Below are 21696 nucleotides of genomic sequence, written 5' to 3' on the forward strand. Positions count from 1 at the left end.
ATACACAACCTCCCAGTGACCATTAGATATACAGTGAGAGGTTGTGTATCACAGTGCATCTAATGGTCAGTGAGAGGTTATGTATCACTGTTAATCTAATGGCGTCAGTGACAGGCTGTGTATCACTGTATATCTTATGGTCAGTGAGAGGCTGTATGTCATGTGTATCACTGTATATCTAACGGCCAGTGAGAGGTTGTGTATCACGGTATATCTAATGGTCAGTGAGGGGGTGTGTATCACTGTATATATAATGGTCTGTGAGAGACTGTATATAGTGAGAGGTTGTGTATCACAGTGCATCTAATGGTCAGTGAGAGGTTGGGTATCACTGTATATATAATGGTCTGTGAGAGACTGTATATAGTGAGAGGTTGTGTATCACTGTATCTAATGGTCAGTGAGAAGTTGTGTATCACAGTTTATCTAATGGGCAGTGAGAGGTTGTGTATCACGGTATATCTAATGGTCAGTGAGGGGTTGTGTATCACTGTATATCCTGGTCAGTGGGAGGTTGTGTATCCCTGTATATCTAATGGTCAGTGACAGGCTGTGTATCACTGTATATTTAATGGTCAGTGAGAGGGTGTGTATCACAGTTTATCTAATGGGCAGTGAGAGGTTGTGTATCACTGTACATCTAATCTTCATTAAGAGGTTGTGTATCACTGTATCTAATGGTCAGTGAGAGTTTGTGTATCACAGTATATCTAATCTTCAGTGAGAGGTCAGTGAGAGGTTGTGTATCGCTGTATATATAATGGTCAGTGAGAGACTGTATATCACTGTATCTATAATGGTCAGTGAGAGGTTGTGAATAACTGTATATCTAATGGTCAGTAAGAGGTTGTGTATCACTGTATGTTGTGTATCACTGTATATCTGAGAGGTTGTGTATCACAGTATCTCTAATGGTCAGTGAGAGGTTATGTATCACTGTTAATCTAATGGCGTCAGTGACAGGCTGTGTATCACTGTATATTTAATGGTCAGTGAGAGGTTGTTTATCACTGTATATCTAATGGTTAGTGAGAGGTTGTGTATCCCTGTATATCTAATGGTCAGTGGGATGTTGTGTATCACTGTATATCTAATGGACAGTGAGAGGTTGTGTATCACGGTATATCTAATGGTCAGTGAGAGGTTATGTATCACTGTTAATCTAATGGCGTCAGTGACAGGCTGTGTATCACTGTATATTTAATGGTCAGTGAGAGGTTGTTTATCACTGTATATCTAATGGTTAGTGAGAGGTTGTGTATCACTGTACATCTAATCTTCAGTGAGAGGTTGTGTATCACTTAAATATAATGGCCAGTGAGAGGTTGTGTATCACGGTATATCTAATGGTCAGTGAGAGCTTGTGTATCACTGTATATCTAAAGGTCAGTGAGATGTTGTGTATCACAGTGTATCTAATGGTTAGTGAGAGGTTGTGTATCACTGTACATCTAATCTTCAGTAAGAGGTTGTGTATCACTGTATAGCTAATGGTCAGTGAGAGGTTGTGCAGTGAGAGGTTGTGTATCACTGTATATCTAAAGGTCAGTGAGAGGTTGTGTTTCACAGTGTATCTAATGGTCAGTGAGAGGTTGTGTATCACAGTTTATCTAATGGTCAGTGAGAGGTTGTGTATCACTGTATATCTAATTGTCAGTGAGAGGTTGTGTATCACTGTATATATAATGGTCTGTGAGAGACTGTATATAGTGAGAGGTTGTGTATCACTGTATATCTAAAGGTCAGTGAGAGGTTGTGTTTCACAGTGTATCTAATGGTCAGGGAGAGGTTGTGTATCACAGTTTATCTAATGGGCAGTGAGAGGTTGTGTATCACTGTATATATAATGGTCTGTGAGAGACTGTATGTCACTGTATCTATAATGGCTAGAAGGAGGTTGTGTATCACTGTATATCTAATGGACAGTGAGAGGTTGTGTATCACTGTATATATAATGGTCAGTTGTGTATCACTTAAATCTTATGGTCAGCGAGAGGTTGTGTATCGCTGTATATATAATGGTCAGTGAGAGGCTGTATATCACTGTATCTATAATGGTCAGTGAGAGGTTGTGTATCACTGTATATATAATGGTCAGTGATATACAGCCTCTCACTGACCATTATATACAGTGATAAACAACCTCTCACTGACCATAAGATTTAAGTGATACACAACCTCTACCTGACCATTAGATATACAGTGACAGGCTGTATATCACTGTATATCTAATGGTCACTGGGAGGCTGTATATCACTGTACATCGAATCTTCAGTGAGAGGTTGTGTATCACTGTGTATCTAATGGTCAGTGACAGGCTGTGTATCACTGTATATCTAATGGTCAGTGAGAGGTTGTGTATCACTGTATATATAATGGTCTGTGAGAGACTGTATATCACTGTATCTATAATGGCTAGAAGGAGGTTGTGTATCACTGTATATCTAATGGTCAGTGAGAGGTTATGTATCACTGTTAATCTAATGGCCAGTGAGAGGTTGGGTTTCACTGTTTATCTAATGGTCAGTGAGGGGTTGTGTATCACTGTATATCTAATGGTCAGTGAGAGGTTGTGTATCACAGTATATCTAATGGTCAGTGAGAGGTTGTGTATCACTTACATCTAATGGTCAGTGAGAGGCTGTTTATCACTGTATATCTTATGATCAGTGGGAGGCTGTGTATCACTGTATCTCTTATGGTCAGTGAGAGGCTGTATATCACTGTATATCTAATGGTCAGTGGGAGGTTGTGTATCACTTAAATCTTATGGTCAGTGAGAGGTTGTGTATCACTGTATATATAATGGTCAGTGAGAGGCTGTATATCACTGTATCTATAATGGTCAGTGAGAGGTTGTATATCACTGTATCTATAATGGTCAGTGAGAGGTTGTGTATCACTGTATATATAATGGTCACTGGGAGGCTGTATATCACTGTATATCTAATGGTCACTGGGAGGTTGTGTATCACAGTATATCTAATGGTCAGTGAGAGGTTGTTTATCACTGTATATATAATGGTCAGTGAGAGGCTGTATATCACTGTATCTATAATGGTCAGTGAGAGGTTGTGTATCACTGTATATCTAAAGGTCAGTGAGAGGTTGTGTATCACAGTGTATCTAATGGTCAGTGAGAGGTTGTGTATCACAGTATATCTAATGGTCAGTATCACTTTATATCTAATGGTCAGTGGGAGGTTGTGTATCACTTAAATCTTATGGTCAGTGAGAGGTTGTGTATCGCTGTATATCTAAAGGTCAGTGAGAGGTTGTGTATCACAGTATATCTAATGGTCAGTGAGAGGTTGTGTATCACAGTATATTTAATGGTCAGTGAGAGGCTGTTTATCACTGTATATCTTATGATCAGTGGGAGCCTGTGTATCACTGTATATCTTATGGTCAGTGAGAGGCTGTATGTCACTGTATATCTAATGGTCAGTGGGAGGTTGTGTATCACTTAAATCTTATGGTCAGTGAGAGGTTGTTTATCACTGTATATATAATGGTCAGTGGGAGGCTGTGTATCACTGTACATCTAATCTTCAGTAAGAGGTTGTGTATCACTGTATATCTAATGGTCACTGGGAGGCTGTATATCACTGTATATCTAATCGTCACTGTGAGGTAGTGTATCACTGTATTTCTAATGGTCAGTGGGAGGTTGTGTATCACTGTATCTATAGATAATGGTCAGTGAGAGGTTGTGTATCACTGTATATCTAACGGTCACTGGGAGGCTGTATATCACTGTACATCTAATCTTCAGTGAGAGGTTGTGTATCACTGTATATCTAATGGTCAGTGAGAGGTTGTGTATCACTGTATATCTAATGGTCAGTGAGAGGTTATGTATCACTGTTAATCTAATGGCCAGTGGGAGGTTTTGTATCACTTAAATCTAATGGTCAGTGAGAGGTTCTGTATCACTGTATATCTAATGGTCACTGGGAGGTTGTGTATCACTGTATATCTAATCTTTAGTGAGAGGTTGTGTATCACTTAAATATAATGGCCAGTGAGAGGTTGTGTATCACTGTATATCTAATGGTCAGTGAGAGGTTGTGTATCACTGTATATCTAATGGTCACTGGTAGGTTGTGTATCACTCTATATCTTATGGTCTGTTGGAGGCTGTGTATCACTGTATATCTAATGGTCAGTGAGAGGTTGTGTATCACTGTATATCTAATGGTCAGTGAGAGGTTGTGTATCACTGTACATCTAATCTTCAGTGAGAGGTTGTGTATCACAGTATATCTAATGGTCAGTGAGAGGTTGTGTATCACTTCAACATAATGGTCACTGGGAGGCTGTTTATCACTGTTCATCTAATCTTCAGTGAGAGGTTGTGTATCACTGTATATCTAATGGTCAGTGAGAGGCTGTGTATCACTGTATATTTAATGGTCAGTGAGAGGTTGTGTATCACTGTATATCTAATGGTCACTGGGAGGTTGTGTATCACTGTATATCTAATGGTCACTGGGAGGTTGTGTATCACTGTATATCTAATGGTCAGTGAGAGGTTGTGTATCACTGTATATCTAATGGTCACTGGTAGGTTGTGTATCACTGTATATCTTATGGTCTGTTGGAGGCTGTGTATCACTATATCTAATGGTCAGTGAGAGGTTGTGTATCATTGTATATCTAATGGTCAGTGAGAGGTTGTGTATCACTGTATATCTAATGGTCAGTGAGAGGTTGTGTATCACTTAAATCTAATGGTCAGTGAGAGGATTTCTATTACAGTTTCTTATGGTCAGTGGAAAGTTTTTAATTAATGTAACGGTAATGGTTTTTAGAAGACGGTGTCTTAATGCACCTGTGTTCCTGCACTAACTGAAGTCCTTTTTATGTTATTATCTTTAGCATACACATGATAAATAGGAAAACAGGGTTATACATATTTGATTAATAATATAAAAACCTGCGTAAATTTCATGGTACTTCCTCCGTAATGGTGCTGGCTTCAACTTCACATAAAACAAATTATATCCCCAGACAAAATTGATTAGACCCTAAAATTAAATCAGATTAAAGTTTAACAGCTGATCGCATGTTCATTGATATATGACTAATATTTTATGTGTAAAATTGAACTAGTTTGATGGCTACTGAGGTGATCTTTGCCAACAGTGCCAGTCATCATACATACAATAACGGAACAATCAAAGGGCTACCTGGGGAAATCAGTCTGCCGTGGTAAGGTCAAGGTTGAAATGATGCATTGTATATGGTGTAGTAGCAGCTTTTCTGTGACATCTTACATAAACAAAATATGTAACTGATCATTCTGCCTCTCAATATATTTCTGACTAGTAAATGACCTAGATCTTTCTAAAATACCATAATAATGACCAGTACATGACATTGTTCCTATGTACTAGATGACCATGATACTGACCTAGTTCTAAGCTGATTTTGGCATGAATTAGGTTTTGTTTAGATGACCACAATACTGACCGAAACATGACCTAGTTCTATCAAGATGACCACTGAATATTTGACAATATATGTATGTGATCTTGTTGTATCCATATGACCACAACACTGACCAGACCAATAGATGCCATAGTTCTGACTAAATAACCACGTTGCTGACCAGTGCATGACCTGGTTCTATCTAGATGGCCAAAATTCTGACCAGTACATGACCTAGTTCTTCAAGATAAACACAATACTGACTAGACCACAGTTCTGACCAGTACAAGACCTAGTTCTTCAAGATTACCACAATACTGACCAGTACATGACCTAGTTCTATCTAGATGATCACATTTCTGACCAGGACTTACAATGTACCTGACCTAGTTCTGTGTAAAGGACCCAAATATTGACCAGTATGTGACTTAGTTCATTTTAGATTACCACAGACCAGTATTGCTAGATGACAAAAGTAGTTACCAATGCAAGACTGAAGTCTGTCAAAATGACAACAATTTAATGCTGACCAATACATTTCCCTGTTTTGTATGAATGACCATTACATATATTAGTTGTGTCTAAATCAAAATACTTGACATTTTATTGACAAACAAGACCCACACATCCTTGCTTGTTTTATCGTTGTTTCTTCAGAGTGATCTTTGTTTACCCTCAGGAATGCCCTTCTGTAATTCAAGCCTGCTACGAAGTATTGGTCTGCTCATTACGGTATAAGTGACCTGCAGGAATGTAGTTGTCAATATCAGGATTGCACAATAACTGCCATTGTGGGTATCCTTTACACGTTTAAGTACAGTCCCCTGTCTGTTTCTTTTTTTTAAGTGTTGGGGAGGTGAATTATACCGTTGGTGCCAATGTTTGTGGCAGTGTTTACTCCGTCAGAGTTTTTATTTAGAACATTATTATATTAATAATTATTGTGAGAGCACCAGTAGACCCTGGCAGCACTAGAAAACCTACACAAGAATTGGTTTTTAGTTTTATTACACACACAACTGGTATAATGGTCGCTGAAGAACATTGGAGACTTAACAAATAAATTTGTGTGTTAAGTTTGGCGGAGATGTTTTTGACTATGTTACTTATTACATGTGAGTCTGCCAGGCTATAAGTGGTGGCCCTGCCCCTCTGTTTAACCAGCTCAGTGATAAACACACCGCCAAGCCTCTTACAAACTCCACGCTTGGACCGCCTCCAAACCAACTTTTCAAACAACTTTGAAGGTGTGTGGACAAAGCTCAGCAATGACATGTGGTCTTTTACTGTTTCTTTCTTGAGTTCTGTGAGAGGGAAAAACATAAAAAAAATGGCTGGCACATACAGAATGTTTGAGTTTGGATTGTCGCTGGATGATGTATTCAACACCCTGTCACAGGGACGTGGGATGTTAAAGTTGCAACACTGGGGCGCAGTTGTCACCACTCCCGTTGTCACCCCTCCACTTGTCAAGGACGACAGTTTTGGAGCCCTGTATGCCAGACTGCAGACTTAATTTGGTTTATTACCAGTTGACTGAAAGTTACTGCAAAAATTGAAATGTCAAAGATTTAAAAAACAAGTTCCATTGTCGTCTTTAATGTGGTGGCCCATGTTGACAGACATTCCAAGAATATTAGAGATTGTTTTAGAGATGGCTGTCGTCTCAAGCTGTTTCTATTGTAATCTTTATTACTTGGAAAGCATAACAGAAATTGCAGAAAATATTTTAGAAAATAGCATTGAAGTCTCTATTCTTTACAAAAACAACAATTTTTTTTTTTATTTTTTTTTACAGACATGACCAAGTATCTAATAAGATTTCCCGAGTAATGTCAGCAGAAAATGAATTCCAGAAATTCTTTTAAAAGAAAAATGTTTTGAGAACAATTTCCATTGTGATTTGGACCACCTGCAGAGGACTAGTCTTGTCCAATGGCCGGCTGACTACTTGTAAGGTGCTCTAGATCTGTGTATGCTGTAATGACTTAAAACATGATAACTAGTTATTTCTTGTCTTTGATTTTTTTTCGTCGATCAATCCTTGAACAGGTGACATTGGGTGCTATGGGCCGTGGCAAGGTGTGGGGAACACGGGGCGGGTATAATTGTGCAGTGATTTGCACCGCTGTCTGTTCGCCTTGCAGGGACACACCGCTGTGTCTACCTAATTTCAACAGTAGTACAGCGCTACCTCACACATCCGCCGTGCAGCACAAACTTTACTTGTGCAGTAAATGGATATTTCTTCCATGCCATAATGCCTGCAACAGACTTTTTAATGTGTTAACGACCGCTGGCGGAATGTCACTAGAAAAAAAGCACTAGCATGTAAAATGCTTTTCTTACTGTCATCAAAGGGTTCTTTTAAATATCGGGATGGGGACCCTAGACTTATGGAAGTTTAAGTCCTTCTGTCATTTCTTCTAATTCACGCGCAGTAAATGTGGATAATTTTGAACAATATTTTTTTGTTATTTTCCGAGAAATGTTGTAAACAGTCGAAGTGTTTGAACTATTAGGTGTACTTTTCTGATGTAGATTGAATTTGCCCACTACATGATTTTATCCCCTGTACGTATCCATAATGAAACCAAAGGAAATGTCAATTTCAAAACAATCTATATTTAGCTATATAGTGGATGGAATCTCAAAATCATCAGATATTAATTTGAATTTCACAAGTGTTTAGATTGAGTAAGATTTCACAGACTCATGCACAGATTGGTAAGATTTTAAAAATTCCTTGTTTGATTGAGTTTTACATACATGCAGATCGGTAGGATTTCACACAATCAGAGATAGAGTAATACATGAAGATATGGAGACCTGGATTTTATTGTACAATTAATGTATTGTAATTCAGAATAGACTGAATCTGAATATCAAACTATTTAGAAGCTGTCAATATTGAACCCAAAATTACTGCTACCACTAACCATTGGACATCAAACTCAATATTGAAAATATGAAATGTCAAAGTGGTAAGCTAGACTTATAGCACCATACCTGAACTCACTGACTACACATAGGGGAGATAAGCAAGGCAAACTCATTTACAGAAAAGTTACTGAAAGACATCAGTTTACCATCATAGCTTTAATAATGTACTTATGCTCTATTTCCCAAGATTGATGGCTGGAGTTACCTGTTTTGATTATAAATGTATTTATCAAAGGATGTATACAGGTCTTCGGCACCTTTTGCAGATACAGGCCCTTTTTGTTTAAATCTGTCTCCGGAGATTCTTGTAACAGATAGAACCACTTAAATCCTGATTTACAACTTTGATAATTCAAACTTTACTTTTTTACGTTTAATGGCATGCTTTAATGATCTGATAAGGAATCACTTTAACGGGTGTGTTATCCAATCTAACCCCCTGACCTTAGTTTATCTGATAAGGAATCACTTTAACAATGTGATAACATGGGTGTGTAATCCAATCTAACCGCCTGACCTTAGTTTATCTGATAAGGAATCACTTTAACGATGTGATAACACGGGTGTGTAATCCAATCTAACCCCCTGACCTTAGTTTATCTGATAAGGAATCACTTTAACAATGTGATAACACGGGTGTGTAATCCAATCTAACCGCCTGACCTTAGTTTATCTGATAAGCAATCACTTTAACAATGTGATAACATGGGTGAGTAATCCAATCTAACCCCCTGACCTTAGTTTATCTGATAAGGAATCACTTTAACAATGTGATAACTTGGGTGTGTAATCCAATCTAACCCCCTGACCTTAGTTTATCTGATAAGCAATCACTTTAAAAATGTGATAACACGGGTGTGTAATCCAATCTAACCCCCTGACCTTAGTTTATATGATAAGCAATCACTTTAAAAATGTGATAACACGGGTGTGTAATCCAATCTAACCCCCTGGAGAATTACTCTTCATCAGGGGTCACATGTAACCTTGACCCCCACCGAAATATCCCTATCTAAGGTCACATTCGACCCTGACCTTAGTTTATCTGATGCGTATTTAAGGTTCAGTTGTGTAGTAGTAGATTTGTGATGTGTTGTGCAGAGCGTGCTATATATGAGGGTAAGTGGAGGTGTGGGGTTTTGCTGCCAGTACTAAATGACCTTGTGTATGGCCTGTGTGTAACAGGGATAAAATCCAACATACTCATGAATGATTGTATAACTCTAGTAAACTACATTTGTGAAGGTAACCCTGACACAGATTTGTAGCTTAACCTCTCACACATTTGTAAGTAACCTTCAAACACATATTTGTGGGTAACCCTCAGACATTTTTCAGACAACCTTTATGCTTATTTGTATATACTCCAAACACATATTTGTAGATACCCAACACACATATTTGTAGGTAATCCTCACACATTTTTTAGGTAACCCTGAGACATTTTTAGACAACCTTTACGCTTATTTGAAGATGACCCTCTTATACAATTTTAGGTATTTGTAAGTAACCTCACATTCATTTGTAAGTAACCCCCAAACATATTTGTAGGTAACTCTCACACATATATGCAGGTAACCCTCACACATATTTGTAGGTAACCTTCACACATAATTGTAGGTAACCTTCAGACATATTTGTAGGTAACCTTCAGACATATTTGAAGGTAACCTTCAGACATATTTGTAGGTAACCTTCAGGCATATTTGTAGATAACCCTCAGGCATATTTGTAGGGAACCCTCAGGCATATTTGAAGGTAACCCTCAGACATAATTTTAGGTAACCTTCAGACATATTTGTAGGTAACCCTCAGACATAATTGTAGATAACTTTCAGACATAATAGTAGGTAACCTTCAGACATAATTGTAGGTAACCTTCAGGCATATTTAAAGGTAACCCTCAGACATAATTTTAGGTAACCTTCAGACATATTTGTAGGTAACCCTCTGGCATATTTGAAGGTAACCCTCAGACATAATTTTAGGTAACCTTCAAACATATTTGTAGGTAACCCTTCAACATGTTTGTATGTAACCATCATTTTCGAAGGGATATGCTGTATGCAATAATGACACACCAATAATGACCAATGCAGATACTTGTATATATAAAGTTATATTCAAGGGGATCAATATAGACATGTTTTAATGCAAACATTGATTGAACGAGAACATTGGGCAACATTCAGACTTAGAGTAATTATTTTTAACATATCAGCAAGGTGTTTATTTCGATTGAATGTTAAAATTGCCACAGATTTGACATTCCTTTGACAAAAGACTGGTGGCACTTTGTGTACCCATAATGTTTCCTATCACTCAAGGTTAGCAACCAGACTGGGATCATTCTGGACAGAAATAGAATGTGAAGAGGCAATTTGTCGGCAGGTTTTATATGTAAAGGAATAACATTTGACTGAAGACTCTACAATCACTGATGTTAAATCATAAAAATAATTTTTGATTTTCGGAGTTGCTGTGACACAGCCGATCTTGTAAGCCTTATCGAAGAATGTGAAAGTACAAAGATTTTAATTTTTTTCGAGAGCAAAGCTAGATGATTTGTAAAGCCTATCGTAACCTGACAGCTGGAGACAGAGATCAAATGTTAGCGGATAAATCAACCACTGACCAGAGACAGTCAATACGCTTGCATGACAGCCTGATGACACTGTATTGGTCAGCCTTTGTCTAGTATATGTAAATTCTCAGGGTCATTTGTCATCTAAACATCATACTCTGTCTAAATATTACTGCTATAAGTACTCAATTTCCCACAATCCTTGTGGCACATTCAATAATAGTTGTGAAAAATTGTCAGCTGGTTAATTTTGGGTTGTTTTTAAAGTCACAGGACGTAATTTTCTGTGCAGGGTGCTAGGCCCAGCAGATCTTCAAAAGCAGGAGTGTGCAGCGAATTACCACCACAATTCCACCAAACCATTTATAACACTATAGCATTTTATCCTGGTTATATCAGCTTGCCACGGCCTTGTAAAGTGCACATGGGGAAATTTAAATAAATCGGTTAGGAAAGAAGAAGATTCAATCTTCGTCTCTTTAATCTTTTATGAAAGTGCTATTTGAAAAACATTAATAGTTGGTGCAATGATGATTTGTTGCCAGGGCACTATAGAATTTGTGGTTGTGCATCATCGGCATTGAATAAAAGCTAGGAGATATCGTCAGCAGGTGTCTCGGTAATGCATCTTCTATCTGACCTAGTGGGGGTTTGTCAGGTGATTTCATTTCTATGTCACTCAGTTATATGTATGTGTTTGTTAAGTTACAATTTGTAACCTCAGGAAAATGCTCATCACTCTTTATCTTCGGGTAAATTTGTCACCACTCATATCCACAGGTAAAATTGTCACCACCATTATCCTAAGGTAAGCTCATCATCATTCATATCCACAGATAAACTTGAGACCACTCACATCATCAGGTAAACTTGTAACCACTCATATCCACAGGTAAATCGCAATCCCTCATATCCTCAGGTAAACATGTCGCCACTCATATCCATAGGTAAACTTGTCACCACTCATATCCACAGATAAACTTGAGACCACTCACATCCTCAGGTAAACATGTCACCACTCATATCCACAGGTAAACTTGTCACCACTCAAATATGCAGGTAATCTTGTCACCACTCTTATTCTCAGGTAAACATGTCATCAATCATATTCCCAGGTAAAGTTGTGCCCACTCATATCCCTAGGTAAACTTATCATCATCATATCCTTAGCTATAATTATATGCTCAAGTTAACATATTGCACTTTACTTTGTTCTTAATTTGATATTGCCAGTGGAAAACTGATATATATCAAACTAGTTTTTTTAGCATCGATATTTGAAGATTTGGTGGGTGTAACATAGTCGAATAGGGTAGGCGGCAGGGATTGGTAAAGGGCAACATGAGGGATTAGGTGGTCACATTAGGGTTGGGGTCAGGAGTAGGAGCTAGGGAACAGGAGGAACTGGGTGGTCACCTAATGGTTGGGGTCAGGAGTAGGGGCTAGGGACCAGGAAGAGCTGGGTGGTCACATAAGGGGTGGTGTCAGGAGTAGGGGTTAGGTAACAGGAAGAACTGGGTGGTCACCTAAGGGTTGGGGTCAGGAGTAGGGGCTAGGGAACAGGAAGAGCTGGGTGGTCACATAAGGGTTGGTGTCAGGAGTAGGGGTTAGGTAACAGGAAGAACTGGGTGGTCACCTAAGGGTTGGTGTTAGGGAACAGGAGGAACTGGACGGTCACCTAAGGGTTGGTGTCAAGAGTATTGGCTAGGGAACAGGAGGAACTGGGTGTTCATCAAATGGTTGGTGTTAGGATTAGGGGCTAGGGAACAGGGAACTGGGTGGTCACCTAAGGGTTGGTGTCAAGAGTATTGGCTAGGGAACAGGAGGAACTGGGTGGTCACCTAAGGGTTGGTGTCGGGAGTAGGGACTAGGGAACAGGAGGAACTGGGTGGTCATCAAATGGTTGGTGTTAGGATTAGGGGCTAGGGAACAGGGAACTGGGTGGTCACCTAAGGGTTGGTGTCAAGAGTATTGGCCAGGGAACAGGAGGAACTGGGTGGTCACCTAAGGGTTGGTGTATGGAGTAGGGACTAGGGAACAGGAGGAACTGGGTGGTCACCAAAGGGTTGATGACAGGAATATGAGCTAGGGAACAGGAGGAACTGGGTGGTCACCTAAGGGTTGGTGTCAGGAGTAGGAGCTAGGCAACAGGAGGAACTGGGTGGTCACCTAAGGGTTGATGACAGGAGTAGGGGCTAGGAAACAGGAGGAACTGGGCGGTCACCTAAGGGTTGGTGACAAGAGTATAAGCTAGGGAACAGGAGGAACGTGGTGGTCACCTAAGGGTTAGTGTCAGGAGTAGGGGCTCGGGAACAGAAGGAACTGGGTGGTCACCTAAGTGTTGATGACAGGAGTAGGGGCTAGGCAACAGGAGGAACAGGGTGGTCACCTAAGGGCTGGTGTCAAGAGTATAAGCTAGGGAACAGGAGGAACTGGGTGGTCACCTAAGGGTTGGCGTCAAGAGTATTGGCTAGGGAACAGAAGGAACTGGGTGGTCACCTAAGGGTTGGTGTCAAGAGTATAAGCTAGGGAACAGGAGGAACTGGGTGGTCACCTAAGGGTTGGCGTCAGGAGTATGGGCTAGGGAACAGAAGGAACTGGGGGGTCACCTTAGGGTTGGTGTCAGGAGTATAAGCTAGGGAACAGGAGGAACGGGGTGGTCACCTAAGGGGTGGTGTCAAGAGTATAAGCTAGGGAACAGGAGGAACGGGGTGGTCACCTAAGGGGTGGTGTCAAGAGTATAAGCTAGGGAACAGGAGGAACTGGATGGTCACCTAAGGGTTGGGGGCAGGAGTAGGGGCTAGGCAACAGGAGGAACTGGGTGGTCACCTAAGGGTTGGTGTCAGGAATAGGAGCTAGGGAACAGAAAGAACTGGACGGTCACCTAAGGGTTGGTGTCAGGAGTAGGGGCTAGGAAACAGGAGGAACTGGGGGGTCACCTAAGGGTTGGCGTCAAGAGTATTGGCTAGGGAACAGGAGGAACTGGGTGGTCACCTAAGGGTTGGTGTCAAGAGTATTGGCTAAGGAACAGGAGGAACTGGGTGATCACCTAAGGGTTGGTGTCAGGAGTAGGCGCTAAAGAACAGGAGGAACTGGGGGTCACCTAATGGTTGATGACAGGAGGAGGGGCTAGGGAACAGAAGGAACTTGGAGGTCACCTAAGGGGTGGCGTCAAGAGTATTGGCTAGGGAACAGGGGGAACTGGGTGGTCGCCTAATCGGTGGTTTCAAGAGTATTGGCTAGGGAACAGGAGGGACTGGGTGGTCACCTAAGGGTTGGGGTCAGGAGTAGGGGCTAGGGAACAGGAGGAACGGGGTGGTCACCTAAGGGTTGGCGTCAAAAGTATTGGCTAGGGAACAGGAGGAACTGGATGGACCCCTAAGGGTTGGTGTCAAGAGGATTGGCCAGGGAACAGGAGGAACTGGGGGGTCACCTAAGGGTTGGTGTCAGGAGGAGGGGCTGGGGAACAGGAGGAACTGGGTGGTCACCTAATGGTTGGCGTCAAGAGTATTGGCTAGGGAACAGGAGGAACTTGGTGGTCACCTAAGTGTTGGTGTCAGGAGTAGGGGCTAGGGAACAGGAGGAACGTGGTGGTCACCTAAGGGTTGGCGTCAAGAGCATTGGCTAGGGAACAGGAGAAACTGGGGGGTCACCTAAGGGTTGGCATCAAGAGTATTGGCTAGGGAACAGGGGGAACTGGGTGGTCGCCTAATCGGTGGTTTCAAGAGTATTGGCTAGGGAACAGGAGGGACTGGGTGGTCACCTAAGGGTTGGGGTCAGGAGTAGGGGCTAGGGAACAGGAGGAACTTGGTGGTCAACTAAGGGGTGGCGGCAGGAGTAGGAGCTAGGGAACAGGAGGAACTGGGTGGTTACCTAAGGGTTGGTGTCAGGAGTAGGGGCTAGAGACTAGAGAGCAGGAGGAACTGGTGGTCACCTAAGGGTTGATGACACGAGGAGGAGCTAGAGCCTAGAGAACAGGAGGAACTGGTGGTCACCTAAGGGTTGATGACACGAGGAGGAGCTAGAGCCTAGAGAACAGGAGGAACTGGTGGTCACCTAACGGTTGGTGTCAGGAGTAGGGGCTAGAGCCTAGAGAACAGGAGGAACTGGTGGTCACCTAATGGTTGGTTGGTGTTAGGGAACAGGAGGAACTGGACGGTCACCTAAGGGTTGGTGTCAGGAGTAGGCGCTAAAGAACAGTAGGAACTGGTGGTCACCTAAGGGTTGATGACACGAGGAGGAGCTAGAGCCTAGAGAACAGGAGGAACTGGTGGTCACCTAATGGTTGATGACAGGAGTAGGGGCTAGGGAACAGAAGGAACTTGGAGGTCACCTAAGGGTTGGCGTCAAGAGTATTGGCTAGGGAACAGGAGGAACTGGATGGTCACCTAAGGGTTGGTGTCAAGAGTATTGGCTAGGGAACAGGAGAAACTGGGTGGTCACCTAAGGGTTGGCATCAAGAGTATTGGCTAGGGAACAGGAGGAACTGGGTGGTCACCTAAGGGGTGGGGTCAGGAGTAGGGGCTAGGGAACAGGAGGAACTGGGGGGTCACCTAAGGGTTGGGGTCAGGAGTAGGGGCTAGGGATCAGGAAGAACTGGGTGGTCACCTAAGGGTTGGTGTCAGGAGTAGGCGCTAAAGAACAGGAGGAACTGGTGGTCACCTAAGGGTTGGTGTCAGGAGTAGGGACTAGGGAACAGGAGGAACTGGGTGGTCACCTAATGGTTGGCGTCAAGAGTATTGGCTAGGGAACAGGAGGAACTTGGTGGTCACCTAAGGGTTGGTGTCAAGAGTAGGGGCTAGGGAACAGGAGGAACTGGGTGGTCACCTAGGGGTTGGGGGCAGGAGTAGGGGCTAGGGAACAGGAAGAACTGGGTGGTCACCTAAGGGGTGGTGTCAGGAGTAGGGACTAGGGAACAGGAGGAACTGGGTGGTCACCTTAGGGTTGGAGTCAGGAGTAGGGGCTAGGGAACAGAAGGAACTGGGTGGTCACCTAAGGGTTGGGGTCAGGAGTAGGGGCTAGGGATCAGGAAGAACTGGGTGGTCACCTAAGGGTTGGTGTCAGGAGTAGGCGCTAAAGAACAGGAGGAACTGGTGGTCACCTAAGGGTTGGTGTCAGGAGTAGGGACTAGGGAACAGGAGGAACTGGGTGGTCACCTAAGGGTTGGGGTCAGGAGTAGGGGCTAGGGAACAGGAAGAACTGGGTGGTCACCTAAGGGTTGGTGTCAGGAGTAGGGACTAGGGAACAGGAGGAACTGGGTGGTCACCTAAGGGTTGGTGGCAGGATTAGGGGTTAGAGAAGGTTCAACTGGACAGTTAAGGTGGTCACTGGTAATAGTGTGATTGTCTTTAAGGAGATTCTGATAGGTTGGTTTTTTTGTCATGTTTAATGACTGGTATAAAACTATACATAAAGGTTAATGAACAGGAGAGTACTTGTTTATTCTTTATTCCAAAATAGTTCACCCTCTCCTGTACTGCTCTTTTTCATCCTTTTGATATGCTAGAATAAAACAAGATTTCCTTTTCTTGCATTTATTGTAAAACAGCTAATTATATGCTTGATAATGATTGATTTTCTGTCTGAAATATTACATAATTTGTATTCTCTACAATTACAGAATCAAAGAGTTGCTGGAATCCTATTTATACAAAAACCATATTTGATGCGAAATTGTTTCAAAGCTAAGTAAATATTACGAAAATTGAGTAATTATAAACTCCGCACTAACATGTGGTTTATACATTATAATGAGTGCTGGCTGAGCTCTGCTGTGCTTGTATTCATACACAGGCAGTTAGAGTTAAATCTCCTCCATGTCTTTGAAAATATCTGAAATATTCATTTCTCACTTATTTCAGACCATTTCATCCAATACTTGAACGTCTGTTTGTTTTTCCTTACGATGTAAACTGTAAAAACACATCTCTGTAGAGGGGAAATATTGTAATTATTGCTGAGCTCTGTCAGTGCCAAGATTTTGGTAACAAAATAAGAAAGACTGGTTGAAATCGGTGAAACTAAGAAATGGAAAACAAAGCCAATTTGGGAGATTAATTGCAAGTTTGGGATCGCACATTGTTACACGTGCGCGCTGCCATCTCATCAACTAACACACTCAACACTTTACAAGCTTCTAAAGTTTTTTATTTGGCAGTTGTGTTTTTCTCATCAGCGCTTCTATAAATTGTTATATGTAACTCTGAAAATAAGTTGATTCATAAAAGATGTAAGAGGTCTTTTGCAATGGTGTATTTTGATGAGTATTTTGATTCCCTAGCATATGCAGTAGATAAACTTGCATGGTTAGAAGGCAAATTATCTGCTCAATATGAAGATATTGGAAGAATTTTGATTTCTTCTAACTTAGCTTTAGCCTTTTCCTTTTGATGTTGAAGAGTGGAAGGGCGTATTTCTCATTCTTTATTGCCGAGCATCAAGAGTGAGTTTAGAGAATATTAGTGATCATATTTGTTGGTGTTTATTAGTATGCATTAAGGACCTGTCATGAGGGCATCATGGGACTGTCGCCATGACGGCAAACTTCACCAATAAAGTGACGATGTTGAGGGTTAGCAGTAACAAACGATGTGGTGTATTACCGGCACAGCATGGTGTAAGGCGCACTCAAAAATGCACTGAAGTCGCACATTGCTATTGCGTAACATCTGTGTACCATGTGCCGAGAGGCAGCAGTCGCTATTTAACACTCTGATGCTCGAGTTTTCATAGAGTATCGACCCTTTAACTGTAAAAAGACAGCGGAGCGGTAGGCCCAGTCGTGATTGAAGTTTACAAGTTATAGAAGGGGGCCATACACACATTTCTTCGTACTTAATGAAAAAAAAAAGACATAATTATATGGAGTTGTTGATTTGGTTCCAAAACGAAATAAGATGAGGACATGAAGCTTTCTGACATCAAACAATGCCTTCAACACTCTTTTATCACTGTCTGCTATCAGTGAAATCAGGTCCAATTAGTTCTGACTTTTGGAGGACAACACATGTGCATGCTAGTTGCAGGTATACCTTTGAGATGTTTTGAAGGGTGATTGGATACTTTTGATTTGTGCTGGTTTTTGTGAACTTAACATAAAGTACAGCGTAATTACTGTTATTGAATGTCATATGATGTTTATCATGTAACCTCGATCAAAATGGTTAATTCAAATAAAAACTTTATACCAGGTTATGTTAAGGTGTAGATGGTGAATAGAATAAAAACTGGCAAAATACTGAGAAAAAAAGTTGATTAATGAGGATCTAGAAATAAACAAAAGGAATAAACGATTTGATTATGAAGAGCATGGTTTAGCTGTATGTTACAGTAAACTTCATTTTAATTACAGTAAACTTTATTTAAACTAGAACACTGACAGGTCAGTAAGGGCCCTGTCTTGTGGCAATATATCCCCCATAATCATCAAGAAGCAAGCTGTCCATATAGCTGAGCTTGACGTTTGAAATTTAGACTTCAAAAAGAATCGCAAGGAAGCAAAATACACATTTTACATGTACTATGATGTGAGTCTTGTTTCCTTCCACTTCCATATTCTCTGGGCTAACAGAAATGTAAATACCGGTGCAATACTCATTTGTTAGCTTTGATTTGTTTTATTTCACCTTATATACCTCCTCCATCAAGAGCCGGGGTCAAAGTCAGAGATCCACTTTGTCTTTGACCTTTGGACACAAATAACCTTGACCATTAACCCAGTGACCCTGATCTTTGGTCAGTTGACATATTCTTTAATTCCGACCAACTTTGCTTCTTAATATCATAACAAAATGTTAATCAGTGAAAAATACAAAACTTGACCTTGACCCTTTGGACCCCGTAACCTGGACCTAAGGTCAGTTGACTCTGTGTTAAGTTCTGAACAACATTGCTTCATAATGTCATAACAAAATGTTCATCAGGGAAAAGGTACAAAATTTAACCTTCACTTTTGACCCAGTGACCTTGACCTTTGGTTAATTGACTCCTTGTTTAATTCTGAGCAACATTGCTTCATAATGTCATAGCGAAATGTTCACCAGTGAAAAGATGCAAAATTTGACCTTGACCTTTGAATCTAATGACCTTGACCTTTGACCTCGACCTTTGACCTCGACTTTTTACCTCAGTGTGCTCTTTGTTTAATTCCGAACAACTTTGCTTCATAATGTCATAGCGAAATGTTCACCAGTAAAAAGCTACAAAATTGGACCTTGACCCCTGACCCGATGACCTTGACCTTTGGTCAGTTAACTCCTTGTTTAATTCTGATCAACTTTGCTCCATAATGTCATAACCTCAATGTGTATTTTTGTGAACTGAACATCTTGACCAAGTTTCATGTACATCGGTCAATAAATACCAAAGTTATCAGCCAGGAACAAAATTTGGGGACGGACGGACGGACGGACGGACGGACGGACGGACGGACGGACAGACAGAGAGACAGACAGACAGACAGATTATTATAGGGCACCCTTATCTCCAATACGGGGCCCTAATTACAGCAAACGTAAGTTACATTACAACAAACTATTTGAATTACAGCAAACTTAAGTTACATTACAGCAAATTAAAGTTTCATTACAACAAACTTAAGTTACATTGCAACAAACTTTATTTAAATTACAGCAAACTTAAGTTACATTACAGCAAATTTAAGTTACATTACAGCAAACTAAAGTCACATTACAGCAAACTTCAATTTCATTACAGCAGACTTTGTTTACATTACAGTAAATAAATTTTGCTGATTGACCAGTGTAAGATATTCTTGATTGCTTAAAAATTTGAAATAAAAAACAGTTCAAAAAAATATAACACAAATAACATCTAAGCATCTAATATCGCGATTTGCCTCCCTGCAGGGTACAATGGACTTAAATTATCAGCTTAACCTCCAGAAATCTAGTTTTTGATACCAAAGTGTGCATACCTGCCAGATGCATTAGACTTAAACCCTCAGCCTTGGCCGTTAGATGCAACCCCCACCCCTCCCCTAAAAACATTATTATTGGATGTCCAAGTGTGAATCCCTGCAGGCTGCAAAAGACTTAAAATCCTTGGCTATAAGTACAATTTCTGTAATGAAGTTACAAATTTAGGTTGACACATTGTACCTTAATGGTTCGGTTGGGACACCTAATTGCCGATGACATCCTTAGGGTACCTCAGGGATGGAAATCTCACAGCCCATATCTATCGGTAAAATCTTTAGATTATAAAATTTGAACTAACATGACACCCGCTTTTTGTTAAAATTATATTATACTCTGTAAAAAAAGGAAATTGACGGAGCATGATACATTAAAAGTGTGTATAAGTGAGTTAAGTGTAAATCAGTGTTAAAACTGAGGGTAATTCTCCATGCAACCAGACAGCTAAATGTGATGTCTCATATGCATTAGCAGGTTCAAGCATGGCTGTGACAGTGATTAGGAATAATTTCAACAAAACAATGTCCAGTATCTATAAGATTATAAGTTTTAGAGGGACTGTAGACAAGAAGTATACCAATTGGCCATTTGATAAAACATTCATAAGTAGTGTTACAACTGTGTCGTTGTTTATCGCTGTAGTGCATCAGCCAATCTTACCACTGAATGTGTTTTATAAGTTGTTTTTTTCCCTGTATAAATCATAGAATCAATTTAGACTTGTCACATCCAATCAGAGGCGGTCCCTTCTCCTCCAGCCCAGCTCAACACATGTACCGCCATTTAGCTTGGTCTCCTAGACTTTTTTTTAAAGTGAATGAATTGTTTTTGACACAGCAGAGCTGTAAGACTTGGATTAATAGCTGGATCTGAGTCTCAGACATGCTTCAGAGGGATATTAAGTGTGGTATCCAGTGTGTCAGACTGCCACGCACAATTATACAACACTGCCGTCCGTAAATTAAATGGTTACAGTCCAAACTGATAAGGTCAGCTCAATGTAATTGTTTTTACAGAAAATATGAAATTTCAGATTATCATTATTAATTTTCTTTTCCATTTTCTGTTTCAGTCAGCTAAGAGGAGTAGCTCAGATAATGACCTTGACAGTGACCTGGACCTAGAAAAGGAGCTGAAGCCGATCGGTGACTATATCAAAGATAGACGAAAGATGTTAGACCAGATGTTTCGATGTCTGAGGGGAGGCAGTCTACAGAGAAATCTCCCTGATGTCCTGAAGGTGAACAAAACTAGTCCCAACAAAAATACAAATAAAGACAAAAAATCATCGAAAAGAAACAAAAATAAAGAAAGAAAAAATTTGTAAGAAAAGCTGTTACATGGCAATGAACAGCTTTCATAAGATATCAATAACTCTTTTAAAATGTGAATAAATATTGATTTCAGATTGGACGAAGAGTATGTCACATGATCACTCAATTAAATATATATCCTGGTATTGTCACAGCTTTTCAAAAACAACTATAGCAAAAAAATTATGAATCAAGACATTGGGAAAAAAATGTCACATGGATGTAGGGTGTAATCAATTTCTACTGTCCGTTACACTGATATAGGGTGTAATAGATTTCTACTGTCCGTTACACTGATAGATCTTACACAGTTTGTCTACAAGATCTTAATATTACTTAAACAATTTAGTTATCTATGTATCAGATGCATTATTAAGTTTAAAGAATAAGGTGTAAAGGTCAATAAATTATATCATTAACCTATATGTCAATAGGTTTTATCAATAAGCAATATTGACAAGGTCAATAAGTGTTAATAATTAGAAAT

At 40.5% G+C, this 21696-nt stretch overlaps 1 protein-coding gene across 1 annotated transcript in view; it reads left to right on the forward strand.

The window, feature by feature from the left end:
* LOC110455554 (caspase activity and apoptosis inhibitor 1-like) overlaps nt 1-21696 on the forward strand; it is a 142349-nt gene that overhangs the window by 59259 nt on the left and 61394 nt on the right. Inside the window, exon 3 of the mRNA XM_021505739.1 lies at nt 20969-21136. Coding sequence (XP_021361414.1) covers nt 20969-21136 — 168 coding nt within the window. The remainder of the gene's footprint in view (nt 1-20968; nt 21137-21696) is intronic.

Source organism: Mizuhopecten yessoensis, unplaced genomic scaffold (genome assembly GCF_002113885.1).
Source record: "Mizuhopecten yessoensis strain PY_sf001 unplaced genomic scaffold, ASM211388v2 scaffold8275, whole genome shotgun sequence".
Taxonomy (NCBI): Eukaryota; Metazoa; Mollusca; class Bivalvia; order Pectinida; family Pectinidae; genus Mizuhopecten; species Mizuhopecten yessoensis.